Here is a 22231-nt window from a genome sequence, read left to right as displayed (position 1 = left end):
AATTGGAGATTTATGCAAAAAGATGTTAATACAGCTTGCTTAACTTTTATTTGTGAAGTGTTTGGTAGCCAGCGGCTATGCCAAGCAAACGCTGTAGCCATGGTGTGTTGGGTATAACCGCTGGCTACCAGCGTATGCTTTATCGTCACTTCACTGAACTAAGTGGCCACTACTTACCTCGAGGCCTGCGAATTTTTCTTGTCCTTACGCGATGAGCTCTTTGACGCTGCTGACAGTGTAGAGTCGTTGCGAGCCAGTGTCATTGCTTCTTGAACCCCGCAGCGGACGAAGGACAGTGACTTCATCGCAACACTGTGTGCACGCAGTCATCGCCGAAGCGTATATACATATGTACATTACATATATACAGGGTCGGCGTCGGAAAAATATTACAGGTAAGTTGGGAGAAAATACAAATTTAAACTTAATCGCTAATAAATTTAAAAAACTTTCAACGCAACTCAAATCAAACCACACAAAATGTATACCATTATTTATACTTTTAAAATAATGTATTAGTTGCGGATGGAACGCATGAGGAACCACTACTGGCAGGGTTATGGGTGAGATAAGTAATACTAAGTACGGTGGTGGAAAGGTCAGCGGTGCTCCTTACCTGAGAGACGGCTCACGTTTGACGGGCGAATCACCAGTAGCGGTGTTGCGTCTACTGCTGCTAACACTGGACCGTTTGTATGTCCCACTAGGCTCCGGGCTATCCGGCGGTGACGAATCGGCGGCTGCGCCTGCAAGGACATCATCAACGTTTGAGGGTGCATAACCAGAATCATGATTACCATTTGGATCGGCCACCACAAGCTGTGGCGGGCTGCTGATCTGCGCTACAACACTGCGCGGTAACAGTGGACATGCATGGCCGTGAAGCGCGGCGTGGAGATGTGATTTCGATTGGATTTTTACAATTTTTCATTTTAATATTTTTGCAGCGTATTTTTAATTTATGTTGACATTGTGGATGTGGCAACGATGCGTGTTTGTGGTATTTCCAGATGGATAGCGGTGTACAAAATGAAAAACGGGAAAATAACAAATAATATTTAAGAGATGTATTCAGATGGCTGTGTAGGTGGAGGGTTGTCAGCGGTATGGTTGTTCTTCTTGACTTAATATAGTCGTATTCACGTTACCTAATAAAAACCTTGTTTCCATGTTCCATTCTTTTAGTGTACAGGGAATGGATTAACTTCAATAAGAGATGAGCCAAAAACTATAGAAGTCCTGAGGTCTAGTGTTATTCAAGGCAACAGGTAGAGTTTCACCTCTTTAAAAACTCCTTTGAATATTTCGGATCCCAAGAATATCTCTGAGTAAACATGAACTTTAATTTTCGCATAGTTTTATCTTAACCTTAAGTAATATGCATCTGGTAGTGAAAGGACTTAACAAAACTACACTAACAATAATTGAGACAAGATTGCTCCAAACTAAGTTATCAACAAACGAACTGTGAATCATGGTAATTGTAATAATTTATCACAATTTCGATTTTGGTTATTTTTGTATACCAGATCTTTCCTTGCGAACATTAACAATAAATGCAAATTTCGAAATTTAAACATATTTTTTGTTAACATTTCAGACACTTTTGTTCTCATATACTATATAAAAGTGAGTGATAAATTCGTAATTTCTTTTGTGATTATTACTTATCACATTTGGCCCCAGGAACTAGTCGAGGTTTTCATTTATCTACTACTAATTATCCATCTTTTGTGTCTCTCCATCGCATTGTAATTTATTTTACATTTTAAATAATTTTTTTGTAGCTCTCTTTCATTAGTTATTACTGCTTTTTGTGTGTGTTTGTAATTAACTAGCGTCTATTGAAGTGTTATTGTTGTTGGCGCTTTGTCACTTACATGCCAGTCTCCTCCACCACGGTGGCTAGCATAAATTCTGTGGATTTGTCATTGACGATGACATGGCAATCGTCGATGTCCGGCGAAATGGCACTACCGCCGGGATCTTCCTCCTCCTCGTTTGACCCCGACGCTGTGTTCGTCGCCGGCTCATCAGGAATTATGCGGATCGCGTGCCTGTCGCTGCCTAGCGCCGTTTCGGCAAGCCTGCGCGTTTGTGCCACATTCTCAATGACGCTGCCACCCGTCAGCTCCGATAGGTGCGGCCTCCGTGCTGCGCGTTGCTTCTTCGCTCGCATACTTAGTGCCTATTGTTTAAAGAGGTGGACAAGCGTACGCAAAAGCGAAGACAAATATAGACAATGTTAAAGTCATAAATTAATCTAAAATGAGTGTTAGGTACAAATTAAAGTATATAGGCAAAGTGCTGTTGTTTTAAAAAAGCATTAAAATTAAATAATTTATATTGAGTTTGAATTACCCTAAAAATATTCCAGTATAGGAAAACCATAATAATACAGGGAATGTAGAAACTGGTTAGCGAAGAGCAAAGAATGAACAAATTGTTATAGAATACACAAAGTCCCGGGTCGCGATTAGGTGTGTTGTTGAGGCCCATAACTATAGGTAGACCGATAGCTGCTGAAATTGCCCAGGCTAATAGGATGGTAAGGCAAACACGTGCACTGTTTCTATGTTTCGCATATTCTATGGGTCTCGTTACAGCAATATACCTGAAATAAAGAGATATAATAAGTCCATAGCGTTACATAAAAAGTTATTAATAATGATGATATGAAAGATTTTCCGAGAGAAAAAACTTATAATGCCATAGAGAGTTATTTTCCATAACTGGTATTATTGAACTGTTTTTTTTGTCACCAATTAACCAAATATTGGTTGAAAAGCTTCTGCTCTCACAAAGAAATAGGAGGTTGACGTGTTAGAGTATTGTTTAAATATGGGAACAATTTAATATCGCGCTGTGATTAGTTTCTTTGTTTTGATAGGTATAAAAGCAAAGGAAATTTATGAACAGTTGTTAGAAGTGTATAAGGAGTCCTCACCTTCAAAACGCACCGTTGAATTTTGGGCAGGTGAATTTGAACATGGTCGTACGAGGCTTGAAGACGATCCATGCGAAGAACGACCAAAAACCGCAATCATACCAGAAATCGTTGTGAAAGTCTTTATATTGTAAGTTGAGATACAAGTTTGACTAAGCGTGAAATTGCAAATGAAATACGCATCTCGGACGAACGATTACTTCATATTTTACATGGAGAACTACATATGAAAAAGCTGTTTGGAAGTTAGTGCCGCACACGTTAACAATTCAACAAAAACTAGAACGAAAACAAATTTCTCAGCATAGTTTGGAGCGTTTTAAGCAGAATAAAACCGATTTCTTGCGTCGTTTTTATAACTGATGAGATTTAGATCTACCACCATGATCCTAAATTAAAACAAGAACATTTACAATGGACTGAAGCTGATTGTTCAGATCCAAAGCAGGTGAAGTTACAACGATCATCAAAGAAGGTTATGGCATCAGTTTTTTGCGATGCAAAAGGAATTTTGTTGATTCATTATTTGCAGAAAGGTAAAAAAATTAACTTTGAATATTATTGCAGCCTTTCAGCTTGACTAAAAAAGTCGTGAGAAAAGGCCTGGTTTGCAGCACAAAAAATCATTTTTCATTAAGGCAATTAAGGCACGAATATAAGTACGAATTGCTTGAGCCTCCACCGTATTCACCAGATTTGGCGCCCAGTTACTACTACCTCTTCAAAAACCTGAAACAATTCTTTCGTGGAAAGCGTTTTTCGTCGAATGAAGAAGCTATTACAGCCGTGGACGGGTATTTTTCAAAGCTTCCGGAAAGTCATTATAGGGATGGCATAAAAGTATTGGAGGATCATTGCAATTTTTTAATTTTTAGCGCAGAAACTTTTCAACCAACCTGTATAGTCTTCTTTACGAGTACAAAGACATCCCGAAAGGTGAATAGGGGCAGGGCACTTTCTCCACTGCTTTGGATCTTGATGGTTAACGACCTACTTAAAGACCTCGAGGTACCAGGTTGTCGGGTGATAGCCTATGCTAAAGACGTTGTTCTTGTTGTTAAAGGAAAATTTCTAAATACTGTCTACGAGCTACCGAAAGGGTACCTCAACGTGGTATTCAGCGTCTATGGTAGAAGCGGCTTAGCCGTCAACCCAAGTAAAATAAAATGGTTTATTTACTGGTAGGTATAAGATCCCAAACATGACTCTGCCATCTTTCGGAGGTTCACCTGTTCAACTTGTTAATAAGGGGAAATACCTAAGACTTATCCTTGATAGAAAGCTTTCATGGAGGCCAAATATTGAGGAGAGCGTCGAGAAGGCATCGGTTGTCTTATATTGCTGTAGAGGAGCTATAGGGAAAAGTTAGGGACTCTCACCGTAGTCAAGCCAATAATGTTCTTTCGTGTATTAGTCTGGTAGAGGGCGCTGGAAAAGGTTACACTTGCTTACAAGCTTGAACTTGTTCAAAGAGCTGCTCTCATCGGCATCTCCGCTGCACTACGGACTACACCAATAATACCAATTAATGTCAATTTAAGCATAGCACCCGTGGACATTGCCGGCATGCATATTGCTGCGAAGTGTGCTCTAAGGCTCAACTGCATTCCTGAAAACTTGGAGAAATTTCTCGCAGAGGCCATTCGTGGCGGCTTTGTCTCTGCTCACATACCGACGAGAGGTATGTGGATGGTGAGAAGTAGCTGGAGAAGAGGCGCAGTGAGCGCTGTGAATAAAACCGCTCGAAGCTAGGAAAGAAGGTTAGAGAAGAAGTTTTCTGTACGCAGCTATCCGTCAGTCTTAGCTTAAATTTACCGTATCACTGTATTTTTTTTCAGGCAGAAGTGGCTGGTATTAAGGTGACGGTAGACGTACTGCTACGAAGTACAGCCTGTTTTAACGAGGTAAAAATTAACTTCAACAACAGAGCATTACTAGCGATGATCAAGGAGTGTCTGTCTCCACTAGAAATAGCATCAAACTACTTTATCATTAGACTCGTTTGGGTGCCTGGTCATAGTGGAATCGCTGGCAATTACAAAGCCGATGAGCTAGCCAGAGGAGGCACCCTTGCCACGTAGACATTGGAATGGGACCGAGTTGGATCTCCATTGGCGTCTTGCGTTCTAGCACTGGACCAATGGACCTCGTGTGCGCTTACCAGTCGCTGGTCGGCGATCACAACGGACTGGCGTTCTAAGCTGTCCAAGTGAGATCCCTATTAGGATCGACCTCTTAACCTAACCTAACCAAATACCGATTTTTATCCGTTTTAGTACTACCTGCATGTTTTGCATTCTAAATAATTGCATCGGTTTTGGGTGCAATTAACCGATTAAAAAATTATTATCTTTAAAAAGTTCGAAAAGGCTATGTTCGGGTGTAACCGGACCTTTCATACTTTTGTAACATGCGTTACTGATTACGTATATGAGAGATAAGAGTAGTATTGACCTGATTTTATCTATTATTGGCTTTACGACATGTTATTAACAGAAAACAAGTAAGGAAGAGCTAAGTTCGGGTGTAACCGAACATTTTATACTTTTGCAACTTGAAAGGATCAAAGTAGGAAAATCCCTTCAGGTGTTATGAAAACTGTATTTTAAAAAATGTTGTAAAACAATTCAACATTCATTATGCTTTATTTGTATATGGGAAGTAGACGAAATTGTAATCTGATTTCCTCCATTTTCGCACTGTAATATGGGAATATTGCAGAAAAGTTATGTAAAGAATTTGAAATCGGTCAAGCAGGTCCCGAGATATGTGATTTCACCTAAACGTGGGCGGTGTCACGCCCACGGTCTAAGTCGTCGTCAATCGTGTGCCATCCTGGGTGTAAAATTTAATGTTTTTGACGCATTCAGTCATTGATTTATAACACTTTTAGTAGTTTTTAACAAACCCATTATAGGGGGAGTGGGGGGTGTTATAATCCGATTTCACCTATTTTTACACAATCGTAAGAAGAGTTAAAAATATATGGGCTTTGCTATGTTACATAGCCAAACCAAACGAATAAAGGGAGATATATACATTAAACTTATTAGGGGGCGGCGCCCACTTTTTCAGGATTTTCGAATCACATTTGCCCCTCCTTAGTTACATCGTTGAGCCAAATATTAGTTCTGTGTCTTAATTTTCGGCTTAGTTATAGCACTTTAAACGTTTCTGATTAATGGCGTTTTGTGGGCGTGCTAGTGGTCCGATTACGCTCATCTATGAACTGGTCCAGAAAGACAGTCACTCGGATTTAAACTCGTCTCCTCATTATGATCATTTATATATCTATCTCGATTAATTTTAGGTGAGACTAACAACCGTTAGGTGAACAAAACTATTACACTCTGTAGCAATATGTTGCAAGAGTATAAAAATATATATACTTACATACATTTTCAAGAAAGAGCAAATGAGTGAAATTTCAGCAGGTATGTTATTTTATATTAAATTTTTTTTTAAATATTGCCTAAAAATTTTCTGAAAATTTTGACAGACATACTATTGTAGTTGCGGTGTGACACGCAAAAGCAACATCGGTGTACTTACAATCCCAAACTGAGAACCACTGCTGAAATCTGTAAAATCGATCGATTACGGAACTTGGTTTGAAAATTCGGCTAGCGGAAATTTTTTATTTAAAGTTTTCATAGGCTTCACATTGGTGGCAGTCGAAAGTGCGGAATAATATATGCCGCGAAGTTGTTGTATTGTACCAAGATGCCCAACAGGGAACGATAGGGAAAAGTTGGTGCCCCTGGTAAAATTGTTTAAATTGTTGAAAGAAAATTTAAAAAGCGGAAATATAACAATGCTTATAAAATATACACAAAATGAGACATATTTACTTTTTTTATATTTCCGGTGGAAGAGTGAAAGTCGTTGGTTTTGAGGAATGATCGAGGATGTTAGTGTTGACCTAAGGTTGGAAGTGTGTCTTGACAATGTCAAGTCTACTGAGGTGTTCATGAGTAAACAAGGATATCCATTTTTTAAACTTCTTGATGCAATAAAGTATACATATATGTAGTAAACATTTTTTTAATGAATTGGAAAATGATTTTCTCTTAAAATCTTGAATATATTATATTTTCGAAGTTTATTAAAAACTATTAGTTTGTAGTAAAAAATAAATATATATATTATTAATCCTCCTCTATCAGCAGATTTCCATCTTAACCCTGAATTCCTGGGTTTCTATCCTAAGATTTATCTGTATTATCTAACTAAATACTCCCAAACAACTTATTATCCTGATAAATATACAATATATTTATATATATTTTTATTTAATATATATTTAGGACCACGTTTTTAGAAATACTCGCGAAGTTCTTAATTAAAATACGTGATCGAAATTTCTCTGTCAAAGCTGGTTAAAAGGATTTCATATACCACTAAATTGATGGATCTTAAATATTGCGATAAGCTACTTGATAAAAAATAATTAAACATCCATACGAAAATCTGGTAACATTGTTAGCCACCTCTTCCTTACCTAAGTCTCTATGATAACCGGTAAAATATTATTATTATGTTGGTTGTAAAGAAAATGTAATTTAATATCAATATTGTTCCAAAGAGCCTTATTTAAAATTTATATAATATTTTCTAATACAAAATTTTAATAATCACAACAATTTGATTTAATATCTCTTCTGAAGAAGACTTCGAGCGTTCCATGTCTCAAATCAAGACTTTCAAATTACATTGCCTTTTTACCACTCTTTTCGTGAAAACCATTTTACTCCTGTATTGCGAATTGCCTGAGGTTTAGGCATATCTTTGTGTCTGAGGTCATATCTACGTACCGGTCATATCAGAAGATATTTATAGCTGGCTAGACCTTTTTAGTTTAGGCCACTTAAATTCAGTATTTGCGAAAATACAAATAAAAAGGAGCAAAAAATGCGTACCGGTGTTTGTGGTTTCCGAGTATAAAATTACAAAAAGCGTGAATTTTCGCTTTAGAATTACAACAAGTACTACTTCTACATGCGTAACTATATCCTAAAGGTCAGGCTGACGCCGAGTATAATGTGAAAAAAATGGAGAATGTATTTAATTTTCTTTTCAGCTTTTTTCGTCTTCTTTTTTTATGATTTGAAATATATGAATATATTCGTCACTTTGTTTCTCTTTCGTCGGATTTAATTAAATTTTGATTGATTACAATTTGCTAGAAGGCATTTAAGCTTGCAAGCGTTCGCTGATGCAAATGTGCGTACTGTCGGAGCGGAATATTTGAAATAAAGTGCTCTTCTGTCACAATTCTGTAGCAGTTGAGCCGAACTAAAATGCCAAGGTTGGGGACGGGGAATGCTCAACTGACGTATTTATGCCGAGCTCCTTGATTTCAGCAATGCGTAAGCGTGCCTTTAGAGTCACCGTTATTGTCATCTTTATGCACAGCTCCCTCGCCGAGTCCCTTGTAGGTGCCGCTGACTGAAGCGTTCACGGTTCGGCTTTTGTAATGCTGCAAGCGGCTTTGCTACGCAGCAAAACTACATTTGCATGCTTTCTTTGAGTGACGAAGGAATAATGAAATACAAATTTAATTTGTGTACCCTGAGTTGTGAAAAGTGAATGCTGCGTAGCTAAAAGCATACAATTGCAAACGGTGCCAGGAAACGCCTTACACTCGACACTGAGATGCCGGCACTTTTGTTGTAACTACACACAGAGGGCTTAATGACATTTATTCGTTAGAGCGAAGGCGATTTCTCCTTACACGGTATATGTATTAACGGGAAATCAAAGTAAATAGCCGTCACTTATTTATATAAAAGAAACTATCAGATATTTATGAATTTTAATTTCACAACTCAGGTAAAACATTTTTCTAGGTATAACCACCTTCGTCATGCATAAGAAAGATAGCAGAGGTATTATATTTATACCTACAAGTAGTTATAAAAAATATAGCTTTGTTGCTGTTTCGGTTATGAACATAACAACACGGGACTCATTCTAAAAAAAATAGGCAAAACTAATACCGAATAAAGACTTGAAAAATAAGTGCTTTTCTGGAAATAAAACGTAAAATTCGAGAATTTTACCTCTTGTGACCTTCTCCTTACTGCTTATTTCAAATAAATGTTCTGAGGAATGCGCCTCGAGTTGTTTGCGGCCATATTATAAGGCGATAATAAATAAAGGTGAGTGATTTTTTTTTTAACTGTGAGGGCCAAATTTGATGATGAAATTTTTATTTAAGAAAAATTGTAATGGATAATCACCCACAGCTATATATTAAATAAATAAAGTATATTGTTAAATTTTATCATCCAATACTTCATAAACATCCATAGTCCGCAGATATTATTCTCTGCTTGATATCACAACTTTAACAAATTTGAAGAAGCTCGAAAAAAGATTTAAATAGAATAGAGAGCACCCAAATTTTATCAGTACCTGTGCCTATTGCTTAATAGTTTACCGAAAGAATGGATTTACGATCCTAAGATCAAGCCTAAAACTTTTAGCTATAGTTAATAAAACAATTAATATTCAAAATAGATATGTTTGTTTAGCGATTTATGTTTGCAGATTAATAAGAATTGTTTGTTCGAACTTAACTTCAAACTTCAGAATACATTAATGATTTAAGATGTTTTTTCTTGCCTTCTTATAGTCTATTGAATATTAGTAAATGGGTAAAGCTGATCTACTTGTAGATGTAGATTTATAAACTTATTTTCCACATTAGTTTCAAAATGGTAAAAAAAACGCAGCATTTTCAAAATAATAACCGCTAGCTGATATTATATTTTATACAATGATCCGATTCCGCTAAACTCATACGGAACAACTTATGAAAGTTATCTACTTGTAGGTAGTTAAAATTGTTCTAAACGAAAGAATTTAAGGCTAATAGCTAAATAAGGAGGTTGAAAGTCCATTTTCAGATAAACTGTACTAAATCACATATCCATACTTGACACGATGAATGTTTTAAAAAAATGTTAGAAAATCCGTCAGTAAAATGGAACAAAACAAGAAAAAATGTTAACTTCGGTTGTACCGAAGCTATATTATCCTTCACTGATCTTTATTCCGAACGTTCAGTTTGTATGGTAGCTATATGCTATAGTGGTCTGATATCGGCCGTTCCGACAGATAAGTACCTTCTTAGTGGGACAAGGATAGGTGCAAAATTTCAGATCGAGTTGCTACAGAGTATAATAGTTTTATTCGCCTAACGGTTGTTTGTATTACCTAAAACTAATCGAGTTAGGTATAGGGTTTTATATATATAAATGATCAGGATGAAGAGACGAGTTGATATCTGGGTGACTGTCTGTCTGTCCGTCCGTCTGTGCAAGCTGTAACTTGAGTAAAAATTGAGATATCTTTATGAAACTTGGTACACATATTTCTTGGTACCGTAAGACGGTTGGTATTGCAGATGGACATAATCGGACCACTGCCATAAATTTCCATAACTAAGCTCCACAATAAGACACAAGACTGTGATTTGGTATACAGGATCACGCGTGAGCCGTGTCAAGCTATCATAGTACTTTTGTTCAGTATTGTTTGACATTTCATCGTGGATGGACTTACGCCTGAACAACCTTTACAAATCGTTCATATTTATTATGAAAATTCACGTTCTGCAAAGAATGTGTTTCGCGCGCTTCGCTCAAATTATGGTCAACATAATCGGCTTACTGAGCGTACTATTCGCAACACCATTACCCATTTTGAGCCTCAGCATTCATTATTGGATAATCGAATAGACCATATCCAGCACGCAGTGCAGAAAATATAGCGGCAGTAGCTGAGAGAATACACGAAGACCGTGAAGATTCGATTCGGCGCCGTTCGTAGCAACTTTTAGTTTGGTGTGGTTTGTGGGCGAGTGGTGATACCGGAAATTGAAGCTTCTGATTTCGGCGGTGGTTTCACTTCCCTCTCTTTGCATCAATCAATGGATTTATTGAGAGAACACTTTGGTGACAAGATAATTTTACTTTTGTATAGTATAAACGAATTCAACGGATGTACTATCTGAGACGTATCTGTGCCAACATTTGAAAGAGATAATCTTCAAAAAATAAATAACAAAAATGTTCTTTGGATTTCCCACTACATTTAAATTTTCTGTAATTTTTCCTTAAAAAAGTAGGGAACGTCGAAATGGATCCCCCTATTTATATAACTGTATGTATATATACAGACGGAGAGAAACATCATGCTGATCATTTATGTATGTATTTTATAGGGTCTCCGACGTTTCCCTCTGGATGTTACAAACTTCATGGCAAACTTAATATACCTTCTTCAGGGTATAATTAATAATAAAACAGGATTTAGTTGAAATCCCTCCGTTTGTGAAATTGATCCGAGTCGTAGTGAAGCGGGGGTTAATTTTAATCATAATTTTATATGTCATGGTTCTATTTATGAGCAGTTCGTTAAACTATTAAATTCAAAGTTATTAAAATGAATCCATATTGGAGCTCCCAATTCACTATTCGCTTTGGCGACTTTTACGGTCCTTCTTAAACTATACACAATCAATCCTCAGGGCAAAAAACAGTCTTAAAACTTCAGTTGAAACTACTATTGGGTAAGGAAACTCTAGGAGGTTAATAGTTAAAATTTTCTTAAAAAAGTTTATTAGGTGTACAAAATTCCGATGAATCGGTTAATTTTGAGTAGGGTCTTTAAATTTTTGTGATCATTACACTTAATAAGACGTTCAAATATCGTACAGCATTTATATAAATTTTCTTAACACTTAAAGTTATGATATCCCTTACCGATCTATTGATATCGCCACTAGATTGAAAATCGATGATGTTGAACATATCACATCCATAGCTACATAAAAATCACATATGAACGCCGGAAGGTTCCAATGTCCTCTATTTACCTGTAAGAAGATAATTTATTGTATAATATAATATGTAAAATTTTAATAGATGGTTTATTATCAAGTAATCAAGTAAATACAAAGGTATTAAGTATCAACTAATTTAACTAAGCAACTAATTCATATAAAAGTATGTACGAGTACATATGTACTTATGTATATATATATACGGTATACTTACCTAACATATTTACATATTTAAATAGGCATAAACTTATAACATAAAATAACAAATAATTTGCCCATTACCTACACTTATTTTTTTTATTTTTATTATTTAGACATAACATCCGAACACACGTGTTATTGGAGTGGACCAAAACTACTGGTAATTTTACTTGTATAAGTTACCACTATATAAAACTTTTAACAAACACAATTTTATGGCATTTACTTCAACGAAAGCCCATCTGGAACCATTCCATTTCAACGTCCGCTATCCAAACAATAACGCTTCTTGAGTTAGTTTTGCTCGTTACTGATTCATCTGTATAGACAATTGACTTGATATACTCCACTCGTTTCAATTACAAGGATCCCGCTTAATTGGACAACCCAATCAAAAAAATTCATATGTGCACTTTAAATATTTATTTACTATTTGGCAATGATAATTAAATAATGTTTTTATTTTTAGAGGGAAAAAATATTTCATCATTCGGTGCCATGACTTATCAAAGCTATGTTTTGAGTGCTCAAAAATATAGTTGTTTCAGTCGATGCGTGAGAGCTCAAATCATTGTGGTGAAGAGGGATCGGGTTTCGGCGGTTAGTTTTCCTGATTTCCTCTAAGACGACTGGCATAAAAATGGTTGTGTACCAAAAAACAGGTAACCATTAGCTTGGAAGTGCTTTGTACGCGAACAACTTTTGTTGTATTCGGCTCATCTGGAAACACCCATACAGTCGACTGCTGTTTACTTTCGGTCTCAAACGCGTAAATCCACGATTCATCACCTGTCACTATGTCATAGATTCACGAGATTCATCTTGGAGTGATGTACGATCTCGATTGAATTCTCCATACCATTGATAAATACTGTGGACAAAAATTGTAATAAGTTCATTGATGCACTGTTGTGGAGTTAATCCATGTCGAAAGTTGAAAAATATAATTGAGCGAAAATGTTCGCGATTTAATTTAATTTTTTGGCCAAGATAAATTAATTAAGTTACTGTATACAATACAAGAAGCGCTTGTACGAAAAACTCTCTCAATATGGATAGTATTGCCAAATACCGAAATATAAAAGGCAACCGCACTGTGACCAACCATTGCGGCAATGTAATTTGAAATATTGTCATCTTTCTTGTGAAACACACTGTTCTCAATATGTAATGAAATGACTCATATTTGCCTGATAACAGCGGAATTATATTAGTGTTGCATGCGTTTATTTGCGTGTCCACGCGTGTTCAAATGTAATTGCGTCTATTTAGCTATACAAATAATACTGAATGGAAGATTTATTGCCGCATTTAAGACTGCTCAACAAATAATGGCGTTCATTTTGCGATACATGTGCATACAAGGTGAAGTATTCCGGTCAGCCAGTTCTGCACGTTAACTATAAATACCCTATTCTAAAAACTCCATTTATCACTCCACTCGAACAATAGTAAATTTCGTACTATTGTTTTGCGAAAAGTTGATGTAACGCTAAAACCGTAGGTTAGCAAGTCTTATGTGGTATAAGATACCGTCTTTTATTCCTAGAATTCCTAGATTACGAAGATTGACCCAGTAGCCGGTATTTGTGTTAAAATGTCAATATAAATGTAGTTCACAGTCATACACTCAAAGACAGTAGTAACAAAGCCTTAGAAAGTTCATGTTATATTTTCGTACTACCAGAAAGAATTTTTAAACTTAGATATTTTTTAAGAGCAAATTTCAATAAATGAATGCTTAGCCCGCTACATTAATTTCATTCCATACCATTTTTGATTTCTTTGACTCTGGCAACGGACTCAAAGAGTCGCACAGTAAAAACAGTAAAATATAATTTTATGCTCTTCATTATGCATTGGATGTCTAACTCATTTGAGAAAATTACGAGAGCGTTAGTGAAATTCATTTCTCCTGAACAAATAATGCAGTGTTTTGTCATTGAGAGTCCGTTTGCGAATTACATTTTTATTGTTAATGTCCGTCTATTATTGTGCGCTGACAAACTGACTGTTAGTGCTATGGAAAGATGAATGCTTGCAGAACTTTTATCACATAACAATTGCTCGCTCAGCTTGCCAGCGCCGATGCCTTCTAGGAAAAGCTTGAACATGTAAAGCACATGTCAATAAGAACATAAAGTAGAGACCAACCGTATAGATGGATTGGCATTTTGCAAGAGTAGAGAGCATTCCTTCCGAATTCCGCACAGAAAAGCGTTTGCAGAAAAGATTTCTATATAATTTATAGTTTTTTTAAACCTCCATAGGTAAGAAATATTAACTTTGAATGTATAATAGATATCTACAATATTAGATTACCCTACTGGGCTTTTTTATGCTGTTAGCACTCTTGTTGTTATTGTATATTTTAATGTTGCTCTGACGAAATGGTAGTCATAAACTCTTTGCTTCGGCTGAGGGCAGTGACAATAGATTCCGGGTGTACTATGGAGTTAGAAGAGATCAAAAATGCATTATTTTTTCCCATAAAGTTAACTTAACTCTTCTACACACAAGCATATACGATTGCGTATTTATGCACGTGATATTCAACTAAATAGAATTGAAGTCAAAGAAATTGACGTTGGTGTCGCAAAGTAGTATACCTACAGAGATAGTGAGAGGTTCTCTAAAAGAGATAGGGAGCCGTTACGAACAGTAATGTACGAAGACAAATGCCGAACTCGTCGAACTAACTATGTACATATTTACTGTTATTAGCGGTGTGTCAGTATGGTCCAGCGATAGTTGAGTTTGCATATTTTTCATAACCTTAATTTAGGATGAAATTTCAAATCCTACCTCATACAGCAGCCTCATAAGAGCCGGTGTCAAAATTGGACAATAGGCATAGCAGAACACATTAAGTTGAAATTCTATATCCCACAAGCTACTTGATATATTTCAACCAAATTGGTGCATAATATTGGTAAAGTAAGAAGTTCGTTCGGTTTTTTATTGATTTTTCAAAAGATGATAAGTTTGTGTGCATTTGTCCGATTTAAGTCAAATATGTGCCGTTTTGTTCATAAACTTGTTGCCAACGAGATGCCAACTTCATTATACCATTCTCGTAGAAGGATGCGTCCCTTTTGGCAAAAAACTCGGAGATCCAATTTTCACAGTCCTCTCTTGAGGCTAACTTCTCACCATTAAGCGCGTTCGCCATGGACAGGAAAAGATGGTAATCACTTGGTGCCAGGTCCGGACTATAAGGTGGATCCCATCCGAGCTCCCGGAGCTTCTGGCGCGTCACCAAAGACGTCACAATCCGCTTCAGAAACGGGTCGATTTTGTTGCGATTCAGCAGCGATTCGCAGATGGAAATTCGGTCCATCATGTTTTTTTGCGTTAGTTCGTGTGGCACCCAAACATCTTCTTTTTGAATCCAAGGTTATGCAAATTGTTCCAAACGGTTTTCTGGTTTATCTTTAGTTCCTCAGCAATTAAATAAGTGACGGTCTGTTTCCCCTATTTTCATAATTTTATCGCAATTTTCGACGACAGGCCTTCCGACGCGTGGTGCATCTTTGACATCGAAATTACCGGAATGGAACCTAGCAAATCACTTTTGTGCTACACGTTCGCTTACAGTATCGGGCCCATAAACTAAATTAATTTTTTCAGTCACTTTGGCTGTTTTTTCGCCTTAATCGAAGAAAAATTGTAAAATATAGCGAATTTTCTCTTTGCTGGTGTCCATCTTTGACGAGCGCTCACAACGTACTGAGTCAATCAATCGAAAAACTGCCAAACTTTTAGCAACACGTTTTCAGCGCCGTATAGTATGACATGATGCGACACGTAACACTAATACTATGGACAATAACGCCATCTCTTAGGTCAAGTAAAAAGTTCGTTCGGGGTGAGCGTATATAATAAAATATAAAACCTATATTTATTATTCTCATGTTACAAAAATCGCATGTTACACCAAAACTTTTCAGGCCCCAAATACCGAATATGTGGACCCCAGTTCTTATTGCGCGTTTTTAATCGAAAACATCGGTCAATCTGTGAGATATATTATAGAAATTTGGAGAGAATCCTTTTTTGAGGATAGTATGCCTTTATGTCATAAATGGGTTGAATCGGATCAATAAGTCCTTTTATTTATCCTAAAATTTAACTATTCCGAAATAAATAAAATCTGGTGAAAACTTGTCCTGCCAATAAAGTTATTGTAATAAAGCCTTGCACATGTAGTACTTCTAAGGTATGCCATCTTTTATCCAAAAATAGTCAAAATTGGTGCATAACTTTGTAAGCCCACAGATACCGAATATGTAGACCTCAGTCCCCTTAGTTGGCTATTTTTTCGAAGAGCAAAATATTATCCAAATAATTTTGAACAATGGTTCGTAGATGGTCCGTTGCATTTACGTATTTACTAAAAAAACGTTTGCCCCGAGCTTCAACGGTTATAAATATACAAAAGAAAAAATAAAGCCAGCCTATTATCTATTATTTAGAATGGACTTGTGAATTAGTCGATTATTATAGTACCTAGTGAATATCTTCAGATGTGATTGTTTTTAGAATTGTTCTGAGTCCTAAAACTACGACTACTATTTCGTCAGGGCTGAAGTTAATTAGCTTTAGGAACAGGGATGTAGTGATTTTGATTGTGAACAGTATACGCCAAACCATTAAATCTAGTTGAGTGAATTGATAAAATTACAGATATTGAATTATCGAGTCTAATGAAAATGGCGTCATAACAAGAAATGCCGTTTTTTACTACTATACCAGGGTTTATGCTTTTCTCAAAAATTGTAATCAAAGTATAGGGTTTCTCGTTTGTACACGGTCAAATGGTTTAATGGCTGTTATTAATTTTAATTTAAACTGGTAACCTAAAAAAATTTGTTTTTTCGTGTTATTGTTGTATTCTTCTATAAATATATATTTATATTTCACCTCGTTTGGTATAATGATTCAATTAAAGTAACTGCTACAAGTATTACAATTTGCGGATGTAGAGTAAGGGAATATGTGAACACACATATACATAAATATACCATATTTACATAAGTATATAATATAATGGTGAACTAAACGGCCAGTGAACGATCGCTTATTTTGTCTTCCGTTGCATTTTCGCAGCGGAAAAGATGTAAAATAATAAAATGGGAACAATAACGCCGAGATGGTTGTAAAATCTGCTTTAAACTTTTTATTATTTAGTATTCATCCTTTGTTACAACCAGCATAGTCGTATACCATAAATGTGAATATACTCCCATACATATGAACAAGCATATATGTAGGTATACTGGGTAGCTTTTTTACCAGGGCGCCAATGCTCGCGATCGCGATGCGCTGATGCAGCCTCATTTCATATGGAAAGTAAATCTGACCCCAGTGTAATATTAAAGCGATTCTTACATTAAAAATATAGCATATAATGTGATTTTAAACGCCATAAGAATTGTAATCGCAGCAATAACGTTACAAAAATTAAATGTGCATATCAACGTGCTCCATGAATATTCATACCTTTATTCTTATGAGGGCGTAATTTTTAAATAATACACTTTTAACGAAAGATTATTTGTAACAGCTACTAACACATACATACTATACTCGTATATTGACTATGTAACTACTTTGGTGCAGTTTTTTCAAAATTGGAACATTTCTTTGAGAAAAACATAAACATAGTCTTAATCACAGTATTGCTTATCTTAAGCTATAACATCTTTTTATATTTCTGGCAATTTGTGGATTCCATCCCAAAAGAATTGCGCCGGCTTATTGGCCAAGAATGAGTGAAGAAATATTAGTCAGAAGGGATAGGTCTTGGCTATAAGGTGGCCTGCCAAATTTCACATATGGTTTTTATACTCTTGCAACATGTTGCTACAGAGAATGATAGGTTTGTTTACCTATCGAGATAGATATAGGGTTATGTACATATATATAAATGATCAGAATGACGAGTTGAAATCCGTATGTTTGTCTGTCCGTCCGTCTGCCTGTGCAAGCTGCAACTTAAGTAACAATTTAGATATCGTAATAAAAATTTGTACACGTATTTCTTGGCAAAAACTGGAGGACGAGTTCGTAGATGGACGTAATCGGACCACTGTCGAGCCCACAAAACGCCATTAAAGGAAAACCTATAAAGTGCGACAACCAAGCACTAAATACAGATGTAGAACTGTAATTTGCCACAAGGGATCGCAGTAGAAAGGGGCACTTAGGGTTAAGCATTTTGAAAAAATTGGAGTGGTCCCGCCCTTTAAAGGGTTTAACGTACAACACATTCAAGCTTAAAAAAATTCAGCATAAATCCCTTAAGCACCCCTGCCGACACTGTAAAAATGAATGGAATCTAATAGACCCCTCCATTCCCCATATATAATATATAAATATGACATTAAATTTTACCTCCAAGATGGTTTGAGGAGGACGTTATAGGAACCGCGGTCAAAATTGGACGATGGGCGTGGAACCGCACACTTTTAGGTGAAATCACATAACTCGGTACCTGATAAATCGATTTCAACCAAATTATATATAGTATTTAACATCCTTCTAAAATTCCTATGTAACTGTGCGAAAATGGGCGAAATCGGACTACAACCACGCCTATTTCTCATATAACACAATTTTAAATTTCATCTGACTCTTTCGCACAGGTGTAATGGCCGTTAAAGTATGAAATTTTATAATCAACTGTCGAAATCGAACCGAAACTGTTCAAACCCCTAGGTACCGAATATGTTTACCCCAGTACCTACAGTTGAGTTTTTACCGAAAATATCGGTGAATGAAATTTAGGGGGATCCTTTCCTAATATTAGTGTGTCTGCATACTAAAAATGGGTTTAATCACATGATTAGACGCCACATATCAGATATAAAGGTTTTAGAAATTCCAGTTACTTTATACTGCATATATCGGCCAATATGTGAGTTATTTTAATGAAAACAAGAAAGCATTAATCGGTTCAAAAAGTGACCAAAGTGACCAATAAAGCAAATGATAGCTCTATTGTAATAAATGACAGCTCTTATTTATAGGTAGTTGAAATGGGCCTAACCTTTTAAAGCTCTCTGGAATCAATATAGGAACCACGTAATTCCCTCAGACTACATCTTTGGTAATATAATGACTTTTAAGCTTTTGCATAGCTTTTATTGCGGGCTTTCAGCGCGGCGACCGAATTAACGAAGAAGTTCTAGGACTTTTTAAACAACGTGGCTTCTAGTGGCGCCATCTGTCTGAAATTTTTATCCCTCAATTGTGTATTCTTCAGTGTTGTCGTATAAAATTATATAACAGCTGACTTGTATAACAGCTGAGATATCACGCTACATGTGACATTACATTTGTAGTGTCGGTCGGAAAAAGACCATCGAACAAAGAGCCAACATTAAGTTTTGTTTTAAACTTGGTAAAACTTTTACCAAAACTCATCAAATGATGAAGCAAGTTTATGGCGATGATTGTCTATCCCGTAGCCGTATTCACGAGTGGTTTAAACGTTTTCATAGTGGTCGTGAGGGCATAAATGAGTAATGAGTCGAAACCCAAAAAATCGCGCCTGGAGAAGTCAAAAGTGAAGAAAATGCTGATTTGTTTTTATGATTCCAAGGGTATTGTCCACAAAGAATTTGTTCCACCCTGCCAAAACGTTAATGCGTTAATCGTCGCATTCGGCCCGAATATCGCGAAGATGGAAGTTGGCATTTGTTGCACGACAATGCGCCGTCTCATCGATCGACGCTTGTGGCCGATGATTTGACCAAAAATCAAATTTTAACAATCAACCACTCCCCGTATTTACCTGATATGGCACTGTGCGACTTCTACCCTTTCGGAAAACTACATTTGGCCATGAAAGGAAACCGCTATGCTGACGTTGATACCATCCAAAAGGCGACGACCGCCATCCTCAACGCTATACCGACAAATGACCTAAAAAAGTCATTCGATAACCTTCTTGAACGTGCAAAACGTTGTATTCAGGCGAAAGGAGACTATTTTGAAGGCGACCAATAAATTTTTCAAAAAAAAACAAATAAATTCGTTTTTTGATAAAAGTCCAGAAACTTTTGAATTACACCTTGTATGTTTGCACCGAATTGAAATCCTCTTTAAAACACAATTTGTGGATTGTGGAACCAAAGTGTTTCTGACCGACATTGTGTGTTTTCGATGAGTTTTCATTGACAGTTCACACATCTATTTGTTTACATTTGTTATGTACCCTACAAGAACAGTGACGGTCATCTGATGGGTAATACTATGTTCGCACCGAATTGAAATCCTCTTGCAAACCCAATTTGTGGATTGTGAAACCAAAGTCGTTGTGACCGACATTGTGTGTTTTCGATGAGCTTTCATTGACAGTTCACACATCTATTTGCTTACATTTGTTATGTACCCTACAAGAACAGTGACGGTCATCTGAGGGGAATACGACAGTCATAGCTGAAAAAATTTTTTCAGCGCGCAGAACAAAGTTTCTATTATTTTCTTAAGAGCCTTATTTTATTTTTGTTTGTTTGTTTTGTTTTTCTGAGTCATTGCTGACCATAAATCCGTCATAGCTGAAAATTGTCAGTTATGACTGAAACGCTATCAGAAGTGAAAAATTCTTTTGCGCAGTAGATAATATAATTTTTATGTCTTAATTAAATTTCAAACTTTTAATCAAAATTAGTTATAATAATATACTTAAATATAAAAAGGAATGCAACAAAAAATATAATAATATATGAAAATATAAAAATAAATTTTCACTTGATGCCATCTCCTCCTCTCAATAGAACTGCGTACGTCTTTCTCCAATCAGTGAATAGTTCTGAATTAAAAAATGCAAATGTAAATAACCAGTACTGACATATCAAATGTGAGTGTATTGGTTAACCCACAGCAGTTTTTTGTAGGGTACGTTTAGGCCAATTATGAAATGTATACAAATTGTCAACTGACATTTAGGGCTGGCAAAATATGTATTCTAATAATATCGATTAAACTAGAGCAGGCACCGATTAGAATGAGTGGAATGTATGTTTTCAAGAGGTTTTCAGCGAAAACTGTGTTTTCGTTTGACAGATTTTGTATGGATGAAAACACAAGTTTACTCGTGAAAACCTCTTTTGTCTATGAAAACACGAATTTTGTGTCGGTGCGAACATAGTTAATGTTTGTATTGTATATCTGTCTACATGCAACATCTGTATGTAAATATGTAGACTAATTGATTCATGCGAAATGTTTATGTATGAGCATGAATGGAAAAGCTTTTTTGAATTGTAAAATATTTTAAATCGACAGGCCTTGTTTTGTTTCTTTTTTCGTCACTTTTTTCTGTGTTTGCGGATTTTGCGGGGTTGACACTTTTCCCTTCCAGAAGGAAAATCAGAAAGTTGTTCAATTTTTGAATTTTAGCTTTTGCCATCCTCGTGAAAAAACGCTTGTAGGCAAACGCATGTTCGGGGAGTACGCGTAAAATTTGTGTATAAAGTGTTTTAAATATGAATAAACAAAGTGCATATAGGTATATGATATTTATATTTATATTATTAAAGAAAATTATGAAAAAAGTGAAAAAAATGAGTGAGTACTCTCTACATACAATACATACATTTTTATTAAGCTATTGCATAGCTTTTATCGCGGGCTTTGATTCAAAAGTAATAATATTTAAGATAAAATGTTTTAAATGGCAAATAAAAATATGGAATTTAAAAAAAATTTTGTTAATAAAAAATAAATTATTCAATATTCAGAGTCATAATATTAGCAACATAATCATTATTTTGGTAAATACCTACCACACCTTCTGGAACAATATCTCGTTGGAACTAAACAATACAATTGAAATTGTGTATTTCAATCGGATTATCAATAGTAATAAATTTCCACTTGTTTTAGCTGGCGATTTTAACATCAACTTGGCTGATAAAATCAGAGCGATTGATAACTTTTCTTTCAGAATGAATGAATTTTTAGATGAATAATGATCCACAAGAATCCACAACAAAATATATATATCAAGTCTCAAACTTATGTTTCTTATTTCAGTTAAAATTAACCTATCGTTTCAATGATAAAAATTCCTAAGTAACCTACATGTTTTGTAAGATAATACAAATGTTTTAAACAATATTAACTTCTCATTTATTTAATAAAAGAAAATAATTTGTTTTCTTATCGGTCACCACGCTCAAAAAGTGTAATTTGAATTAATATCAAAGAAAAAAAATACTACA

General features: G+C 35.7%; 1 protein-coding gene across 5 annotated transcripts in view; it reads right to left on the bottom strand.

Annotated features, from left to right (window-relative positions):
• Dop2R (dopamine D2-like receptor) overlaps positions 1 to 22231 on the bottom strand; it is a 334717-nt gene that overhangs the window by 5194 nt on the left and 307292 nt on the right. For 3 of the 5 annotated variants that reach the window (XM_036371918.2, XM_070110388.1, XM_070110389.1), the window contains 5 exons: positions 11719 to 11831; positions 2362 to 2614; positions 1881 to 2188; positions 617 to 850; positions 178 to 312 (listed from right to left, as the gene is read on the bottom strand). In XM_036371918.2, the coding sequence (XP_036227811.2) occupies positions 178 to 312; positions 617 to 850; positions 1881 to 2188; positions 2362 to 2614; positions 11719 to 11831 (1043 nt within the window). The remainder of the gene's footprint in view (positions 1 to 177; positions 313 to 616; positions 851 to 1880; positions 2189 to 2361; positions 2615 to 11718; positions 11832 to 22231) is intronic. The other 2 variants (XM_036371919.2, XM_036371920.2) reach the window with 2 other exon arrangements.

Source organism: Bactrocera oleae, chromosome 5 (assembly GCF_042242935.1).
Source record: "Bactrocera oleae isolate idBacOlea1 chromosome 5, idBacOlea1, whole genome shotgun sequence".
In the NCBI taxonomy this organism is placed as follows: Eukaryota; Metazoa; Arthropoda; class Insecta; order Diptera; family Tephritidae; genus Bactrocera; species Bactrocera oleae.
This window is presented reverse-complemented; position numbering and strand designations above follow the sequence as displayed.